Genomic DNA, 9936 nt, shown 5'->3' with positions numbered 1-9936 from the left:
AAATCCAGCAGATCCCTAAAGCACACCGTTGCCACTTTTTGTATCACATTGAGGGACATGACTCCAGTGAAAGTTTTGCCCTTGCTGTTTTATCATTGGTTCCAGAAATGTCTTCATCTCATTGTCACATTGAAAATATTTTATAAAAATTCATCCTATATAAATATATTTACTACTACATGATAGGACATTGTAAAGCTGCATCACTATTATGTAAAACTATGTGTGAACAGTATGTACCTAATTTATTGCAAACAATTTTACAATGTTTCATGATGGCCCTTTTTTTAAGGGGGGGCCCAGCAGATGGCTGGCACAGGGAATTTAATTCCCAGAAAATTGCTTGTATTGGATTCATGTCAATAAATGTACTGTATGTGGTTCAGTGGTATTCTTTTTTTTGTATCTAAGCAATGACATTGTCTACTTTGAATAGTGTGTTCAAGCATTTGAGAAACCTCTTCTGCACACATTCATTCTACTGCTGTCAACATTTGCCTGGCCTTTTCTGTCTAACAGTGTTTGACTTATAAATCGTTTAACTCTTTTATTGTAATTTTTATGTACCGTAGAATAATGTGTAAAAAAAAAAAAAAGTAATAGATTATTTATTTTTATCCAAAGATACATTTTATCTTCTTTGGTTTAATAGTTGACGTTGAACCCAAACGTTGCCGGTACCCTGTAAAGCAGAGCAGATCATGTGACTGAAAAGCATGACACACAGATAAGGAAGCAGAGTGCAAGCGGGGCAGACTGTCAAGACAGAACTAAGGTAAACGAAACATGGAAAACAAGTATTTAGTGTTGGCAGAAATTTGACAAAAACAATGTTTGGGCATGCAATAATTTGGAAATGTCGACAAGCGACAATTAAGCTAAAACTCATGCGACCTTAAAGGAATGCTAATGTTTATAGTCTGCTTTCACAAACAGTTGCCAGCATTTGTGCAACTGAAAAAACAATGTATCTTTAACGTTACACTGCAGTATTTCCTGATATAAATTCACATGTTACTTTACAATTCACGTCTATTGCGTTTGATGAAATGTATATATGATGACATAAGTCGAAAATAGAGACCGGTTATTACAGGTTATTCGGGCTTCTGTATTTCCGCATCTTTCATGCCTCGTTCTTCAGGTTGAGAGCGTTACATGCCGACGAGTCTGTGCACGCACGCGCAATCGCACGCATGTTGATTTTGTCCAGCCACACCAGACGCGATCAAGACACGCAGGTTGACATATCAAAACAAACTATATTCATTTGCAGACAATCGAAACACATGAAACCGTCATGGTCATTTACATAGCTAGCTTGCTGTTGCTAGCTAATTTGTCCTGGGATATAAACATTGGGTTGTTATTTTACCTGAAATGCACAAACTCCTTTTTTTCCCCATGGCTCTTTGAAGAATTTTGAGTCAGCCCAAAATCGTGTGCTCTCTACTCCAACAATTAATCCACAGATAAAAAGCATAGCCTAGTTAGTTTCTAGTAATCGCTTATTTTTCTGTGGACTTTATGACGGTTGGCAACCAACTTTAAGGTGCATTACCACCACGAACTGGACTGGACCCAGCTAGCAATGAGTAATCGGCCCAGAAGCGGCCCTCTTCTGGGGTGCCGGAACTGATCGGCCCGGTGTCGGACTCGTCTACCCGAATTCAGCCGACTTTGCCTGCATCTTACCAGAATCCCCCCCCAGAAGCGGCCTGATGCAAATTTAAATAAACGCATACAAAATTACCCAATTTTAGTCATTTTAAATATTACTATTATACGTTTTATAAATACAAATTATACCCATCCACAAAAAAAGCATTTTGTGTCAAAGAAACACCATAGACTTGTATTTTTTGATCACAGAAACATTGAGAAAATACGGAAAAATTAATAATGAAATGTTAATTATATAAAGCAGCCTGTGTAATCATCTGCCAGAGATTAGCCAGAATTGGCCTTAGCCCCAAGTAATACATTTGGGCCAGATAACTCACAACGGAATCGGCCCGAGCTCAATCCCCGCATCCTAGCCATAAGTAATTCTGCCGAAGGCGGCCCAGACTCGGGCCACATGATGTCGACCGAGTCTGACTCTCAGCCGAGTGCCCCTACTCTCAGCCGGAATCGGCCCAGATCCACTGTGCTAGCTGGGGAGTGTGGAACTCAGTTCATCTTTCAATCACCCATGTGGTTATGTTCCTAAAAAATCAATGGGGAGATGGGAGAGGCGGGACTTGCAGCATATCAGGAGTTAAACATAGAAGCAAGGTACATTTTAGCGCCTGGCTATGCAGATGCTCGTTGACGTGAGCAGTTTGGATGAAATGATTGAATAACATGTATGTGTACATTTATTTTTCAACGCAATGCAGGCGGTGTGGTCAGCATATTAGCTTGTCCTGTAGGTGGCCTCCCACTGGGCAAAAACGTGTTGAATCATTGTTTACACATCATTTATACCCAAACATCTGTGTGATGTTGAATCAACAGGGAAAACATTGGATTTGGAAAAGTCCTCAACATAAGGGCATTTTGTCTTTTCACCCAATCTAAATCCAGTGACATGGTGACATTTTTTTTGTTGCGTTCACTTTGAATTCATGTTAGTTGACAACTCAACCAAATGTAGGCTAAATCAAAATTTGACTTTGAGCTGACATCTATGCCTAGCCTCTTTGAAGACCTATCTAATCTGAGTGGAAGGCTGATTCATGCAGAACCAGTACCCTGTGTACATTCATTTCTTACTCTTACCGACAGCCTATTATTAGTATGTTCAATATTCATGAATACAATATGTAGGTTTATTCATTTTAAAACCATTTTATACAAGCAAATGGGATTTTTACCACTTTGGTGACGCGCTACAGTATGTCTAGGGGAATGAGTGTACATAATGCAGGTGGAATGAACTGAAGCTGTGTGAGTGACTGACCTACAACAATACTTGTAACATTTTATATTTCAAGGTCTTCGGGAGACTCCCAATGCGCCAACCATGGCCTACCAGTACGGAAAAGTGCAGGACCCAAATGTGCTTACTCAGACGATAATCTCCAACATCCAGAAGATAACGCAACAAAGTAAGTGAGACATATGGACAAGCTGTGCACACATGTAAATAAGTACACAAGTTTTGTCATATCCTCTGAATTTAGTAGGCCTGTAGGCTACTATACTTCTCATATGAGGCCTGGGGATTGACTCAGAAGTATTAATATACCTTTTACACCATTTTTTTCATTTTGAATTAACTTTCAAATTGAATACTTTACCTATTGAATGAACACACGTATTGTTATTGTTTTGTCACAATATTTGTGCCCCGTTTCTACCAGCATCTGAAATTCAGAGAATTGTGAATCAGTTGGGAACCCCACAAGACACAACTGAGCTCAGACAGCAACTGTGAGTTCTGTTCTAATCAGAAGAGGGCTCTTGCAGTGTGTAGCTTTTAAAGTTATTACATGCTGCTATGTGTATTTCTGTGGAATGTTATCTAAATGACGCTTTTGACTTTTCAAATGTAGCCAGCAGAAACAGCAAAATGTCAACCACCTTGCCAAAGAGACAGACCGATGTGTGAAGGAATTTGGCTCTTTGCCTGTCACAACTGAACAGGTAATCAACTTTTTTTTTTTTTGTATGGTAGCTTCAACCTAATTTACAACAAGCAACAAAATGTATAGGAATTGTGTGCACTGAATGGAACGTGTAGTGTAATGCCCAATAGCAGACCGAATGTTACTCATACATTAATATGTGAACAGCACCTCAATGCTCATTGGTCACATGTTAGGTGGGCGGGCCTGTGCTGTCCAAGCTGGTCCCTGGATTACCTTTTCCTTGTGAGTCTCTTAACACAAAAAAAATGCTATAGTGTCCTCTGTTCACCTTTTAAGAATGCATGTCATTAAACAGCACATGTCGCCATCTACAGGCAAGCATGTAAACCCTGCAATATAAAATAAATGTACATGCTGTTATTTAATCTTTTATTTTAGCCACCTGTGCATTCAATTTACCCTGCATACTTAAAGTTTTACTTATATGACACATTGGAGATAATACATTAGATAAGAATTTCTTCTCAAAATGCAATTATTTAAATAATGAACAGTTTTTCATTATATTGTGTAATGAACTATAACAGGAAACTAACTGTAAGGTGCCCCTTTGTATTTATAAATTCAGCTGGTGCGCTATTCTTAAGCACATTGGGCCTTTATTTCCTGTTTTTGTAGTTGTGGGGGTTCTTGTTCAAGGAAGGCCCAAGGCACACAGCATGAACATTTTTCCTGACAGCAGATATCCCACAATGTTGAAGAAATGTGTGCTTGTGTGTGGTAAAGAAAGAAATGAGTGCCGCCTTGTGAAGTTCATAAGCAATGGCTGGAACGCATGCACTGGCAGGAATAATTAAATTCTTACAACCATCCACAATTTCTGTTTTTCAATACGGTCTAAGATGTTTTTTTATTTAAACTTTATTTAACTAGGCAAGTCAGTTAAGAACACATTCTTATTTACAATGACCGCCTACACCGGACGACACTGGGCCAATTGTGCGCCGCCCTATGGGACTCCCGGTTGTGATACAGAGCAAACATCACATACTGTACAGTGTACATGATACTGTGTCATAGCACTCTTCAATTTCAACCGATTGACAACTATTGTTAGGACTTCCATCTCAGGCCACCACACCGTACTTTACATAAGATGTTAGTATTTCACTTCTGCTTATTAAAACATAAAACACAGCTCAGTGCCTCTAGCACTGAGTTGCAGTGTCTTATTTATTTTATTTTATTTTTATTTCACCTTTATTTAACCAGGTAGGCTAGTTGAGAACAAGTTCTCATTTGCAACTGCGACCTGGCCAAGATAAGGCATAGCAGTGTGAACAGACAACACAGAGTTACACATGGAGTAAACAATTAACAAGTCAATAACACAGTAGAAAAAAGGGGAGTCTATATACATTGTGTGTAAAAGGCATGAGAAGGTAGGCGAATAATTACAATTATGCAGATTAACCCTGGAGTGATAAATGATCAGATGGTTATGTACAGGTAGAGATATTGGTGTGCAAAAGAGCAGAAAAATAAATAAATAAAAACAGTATGGGGATGAGGTAGGTGAAAATGGGTGGAAATGGGTGGACTATTTACCAATAGACTATGTACAGCTGCAGCGATCGGTTAGCTGCTCAGATAGCAGATTTTTGAAGTTGGTGAGGGAGATAAAAGTCTCCAACTTCAGCGATTTTTGCAATTCGTTCCAGTCACAGGCAGCAGAGAACTGGAACGAAAGGCGGCCAAATTAGGTGTTGGCTTTAGGGATGATCAGTGAGATACACCTGCTGGAGCGCGTGCTACGGATGGGTGTTGCCATCGTAACCAGTGAACTGAGATAAGGCGGAGCTTTACCTAGCATGGACTTGTAGATGACCTGGAGCCAGTGGGTCTGGCGACGAATATGTAGCGAGGGCCAGCCGACTAGAGCATACAAGTCGCAGTGGTGGGTGGTATAAGGTGCTTTAGTGACAAAACGGATGGCACTGTGATAAACTGCATCCAGTTTCCGAACGGTTGAAAAGCATGCATTTGGTTTTACTAGCGTTTAAGAGCAGTTGGAGGCCACGGAAGGAGTGCTGTATGGCATTGAAGCTCGTTTGGAGGTTAGATAGCACAGTGTCCAAGGACGGGCCGGAAGTATATAGAATGGTGTCGTCTGCGTAGAGGTGGATCAGGGAATCGCCCGCAGCATGAGAAACATCATTGATATATACAGAGAAAAGAGTCGGCCCGAGAATTGAACCCTGTGGCACCCCCATAGAGACTGCCAGAGGACCGGACAGCATGCCCTCCGATTTGACACACTGAACTCTGTCTGCAAAGTAATTGGTGAACCAGGCAAGGCAGTCATTCGAAAAACCGAGGCTACTGAGTCTGCCGATAAGAATACGGTGATTGACAGAGTCGAAAGCCGCTGAGCCACTCGGGAGCCCAAATTTAGACAATGGAAAGAAAATTATTGGTTTAATTGCAAATGCATTCTAGTTGTATTTCTTGCTAACAAAATTAATATAAATGTTTTAATAAGCAGAAGTGAAATACTAGCATCTTATGTAAACTAGGGTGTGGTGGCCTGAGACAGAAATCCTAAGAATAGTTGTCTATCAGTTGAAATTGAAGAGTGCTATGACACAGTATCATGTACACTGTACAGTATGTGATGTTTGCTCATTTGTTTACCTCTTCTAGCGCCAGAGAAAGATCCAGAAAGATCGCCTTATCAACGACTTCTCCAATGCACTGGCCAATTTCCAAAAGGCACAGAGGCAGGCTGCTCAGAAAGAGAAGGAGTTTGTTGCCAGAGTCCGTGCCGAGTCCAGAGTGTCGGTTAGTAGTCAATGCTTTACACAAACAAATCAAATCGCACCTGAAATGCGAGTGCATCAGGCTCACTGTTCTGTCCCCCCTCAGGGTGGTTTTCCTGACGACAGCTTTGGAGGAAATGGAAACCCCTTTGAAAGGTCAGAGTTCAACATTTCAGTGGTCTAGTTCTTTTGAGTGCAATAGTGCACAGACATGCTGCACTAAACATACTGTGCAAGCTGTCTAAATACAACCCAATGTTTGTCCCCACATAAAACTGCATCCTGACTACAGAGGAAGAAATTGCTGTTGACACACTATTTTGTGGATTTACCCAGAGTTTGTAATCCTGATTCAATTATTGTTGCCTACAGTTGTGAAGGATGTAAACATCTTCTTTTCTCAACACCACAACATTGGAGAGAATATTATTTGGTCTATTAGGATTTAGCTATATTTTTAATGTCCTGTTTTGTGACTATATAGGGTCAACCTTTTGTTCTACTATGAATTTCTCCTCTGTACCCCCTAAAGTCGATTTGAAGCTCCGCTATGCTAGAGACTTACCATTTCTTGTAGAACCTGCAGCTCAATCCCCTCTTTCTGCCATTAACGTTGGCGCCTATACCATGACATGGGGCTTGTGAAAGCTGCCTTTTCTACACATGAGAGGATCCGTACAAGAAAATCGTCATGAAATTGGCTGTAAAACCCGAACCATGTGAGCTGCAAACTAATGTCGCTTTCAAAACAACCGGTAACTCAGAAATCTGACTTCAGTGTGTTCAAGACAACTGGGAACTCTGGAAAAACTAGGTCTGACTGGGAATAATCTTTTGTAACGGTCATCGAACCTGGAATTCCAGTTCTCTCGAACGCCCCGCAATGTCACCACTATCGCAAAGGTAGACTCTCACGATCACGGCAGCGTTGGTTGTTTTACTCTACGACATCCTATATGTTTTACGGCAGTTGTCTGAATTTTCTGTCGCGGACATCCTGACTTCGAAGAGGTCTTCTCACACAACTGACCATCCAGACTGAACCGTTGGATAGAAACTAATATGTCACCAATAAACGAAAGGGGAGACTCTCACGAACACAAAGGTTCTGTTCATCTGGTCTACGGGAGTAAAATACATTTTCTTATCTCTCTCTCAGATATAGGACAGACACTTCAAAACCTTGTTCCTTTATGGTTTATTTTTTATCTGTCTGTTTTTCCATTTCTGAATGTGTTATTCAATGCGTTGAGGCCAAATTCAATGTTTCATCAAATATTTGTGTGTGTGTGTGTGTGTGTGTATATATATATATATTTTTTATTTTTTATTTATACTTACAGGGGTCCTAAAATTCCAAATCAAATGGTTAAATTTGACTTTTTATGACCATCTTAAAACAATTCCATATGTTAGCTTAGTAGATATTGTGATGTAAGGGCTTAGACCTACAGGGGTTTTAACCATCAAATGAATGTTCACATACAAATCCCACAGTTTACTATTCTCTGACTGCTAGTGGTCTGCTTGTTTATCGAACAATCTACTTTAGTGTTATCATGTCAGTCTTTTCAGGCCCATCTCTCTGGCTCAGCCTGACAGAGTGGGAGGTGAGTGTTTGCTTTGGGGTGGTTGACCGTGTTTCCCATGTCTGACTTTGCAGTGGGGGGCAGGCCCAGGTCCAGTCTCAGTCCCAGGAGGTGGCCATCACTGAGGAAGACCTGCAGCTCATCCAGGAGAGAGAGACTTCCATCAGACAGCTAGAGGTGACAGCACTCGCATATTGTTACTCATAAACCCGAACCATGTGAGCGGTCATCGAACTCGATTATGTGCAAGATTCAGGGTTGAATTAAGATTTTGTATGAGGTCTATTGTTCCTCCAAATGACATTGGTTGCCTTTCAATAAATGTATACAGTAAGCACACCTTATGCTATCCTGCATATCACACTAACGTAATGGATTTCTATCCAGTTTATTTCATCTGTTATGTTGTCTGTGTATTCAATGCATGGTTTTACTTTTTTTTCAGTCTGATATTACAGATATAAATGAAATATTTAAGGACTTGGGAATGATGGTCCATGAGCAGGGTGATATGATCGGTAAGCATCCATGTAATCATTTACACCTCGACTTCTGAATACATCAGAAACTTCCAATTTCAAAACATTGACAACATACTGCATGTTTAGGAGCCTTTATGGAGAAGAGTCTAACGAGTGTTCTGGGAACAGAGGATGACAATCAGCTATGCCACACACACACATTGAAATATGTCACACAACACTGAGGATCAATTCAAGGTGTTAAAACTGACATCCTCTGAGAGTTGAATCATCGTCATAGTGTACAAGTCAAAAGTAACAGTGCTCTGAAGTAAACATCCAACTTTTCTGCAAAGTTAACAGAACATTAAACCTAAACTGTGAACTTCTGTGAGAGAATGACCCTTTCACTGAGTTTTCTTATACCCCTAGACAGTATAGAGGCCCATGTCGAAACTGCCGACCTTCATGTTCAGAATGCCACCCAGCAGTTAGCACAGGCTGCAGACTATCAGGTAGGTAACATGGAAATTATTCTTAATTGAATAATGATGTATTTATTTAAATTAGTAAGTAAATTGTTAACACTGCATCGAATCAACTTGCATATCACATTAAGTGTTTCTTCTGACCCTTTCAGCGCAAATCTAGAAAGAAGATCTGCATTCTCATTGTCGTTCTGGTCGTACTTGCTGTTGTCGTTGGTTTAATCATCTGGGCATCAGTTAAAGGATGATGATGCTTTTCACACCCACTTTGGTCCTGGCAGTTTCATGATTCTTTAGGACTAAGTTTGAGTTTCAAGGCCCATTGCTTGTAAAATGAAGACAAATGTGACAGCTGTTTTGTACTGTCACTTTACTATACTGAACAAAAATATAAACGCAAAATGTAAAAGTTTTGGTCCGATGTTCCATGAGCTGAAATAAAAGATCGCTGAATTTTTTTCCCACATGCACAAAAAGCTTATTTCTCTCAAATTGTGTGCACAAATATGTTTACATCCCTGTTAGTGAACATTTCTCCTTTGCCAAGATAATCTATCGCCTGACAGGTGTGGCATATCAAGAAGCTGATTAAACAGTGTGATCATTACACAGTGGCACAATGCCACAGATATCCCACGTTTTGAGGGAGTGCGCAATTGGCACGTTGACTGCAGGAATGTTCACCAGAAAATGTAATGTCCATTTCTCTACCATAAACTGCCTCTAAATTGTTTTAGAGAATTTGGCAGTACATCCAACCGGCCTCACAACCGCAGACCACTTGTAACCACACCAGCCCAGGGCCTCCACATCCAGTTTCTTCACCTGTGGGATTGTCTAAGACCAGCCACCTGGACTGGTGATGAAACTGAGGAGTATTTATGTCTGTAATAAAGCCCTTTTGTGGGGAAAAACTATTTTTGGTTGGCTGGGCCTGACTCCCAAGTGGGTTGGTCTATGCCCACCCATGGCTGCACTCCTACCCAGCCATGTGAAATCTGTAG

General features: G+C 40.5%; 1 protein-coding gene across 1 annotated transcript; it reads left to right on the top strand.

Annotated features, from left to right (window-relative positions):
- Positions 1–729: 729 nt before the first annotated feature.
- Positions 730–9400, top strand: stx7 (Syntaxin-7). The gene is given in 10 exon segments (NM_001165159.2): positions 730–775; positions 2979–3092; positions 3348–3417; positions 3540–3630; positions 6279–6416; positions 6501–6550; positions 8058–8160; positions 8429–8501; positions 8877–8959; positions 9085–9400. Coding segments are annotated over 9 exon segments (789 nt in total). The 5' UTR covers positions 730–775; positions 2979–3007; the 3' UTR covers positions 9181–9400.
- Positions 9401–9936: the final 536 nt, after the last annotated feature.

The sequence above is a fragment of the Oncorhynchus mykiss genome, chromosome 4 (genome assembly GCF_013265735.2).
Source record: "Oncorhynchus mykiss isolate Arlee chromosome 4, USDA_OmykA_1.1, whole genome shotgun sequence".
In the NCBI taxonomy this organism is placed as follows: Eukaryota; Metazoa; Chordata; class Actinopteri; order Salmoniformes; family Salmonidae; genus Oncorhynchus; species Oncorhynchus mykiss.
This window is presented reverse-complemented; position numbering and strand designations above follow the sequence as displayed.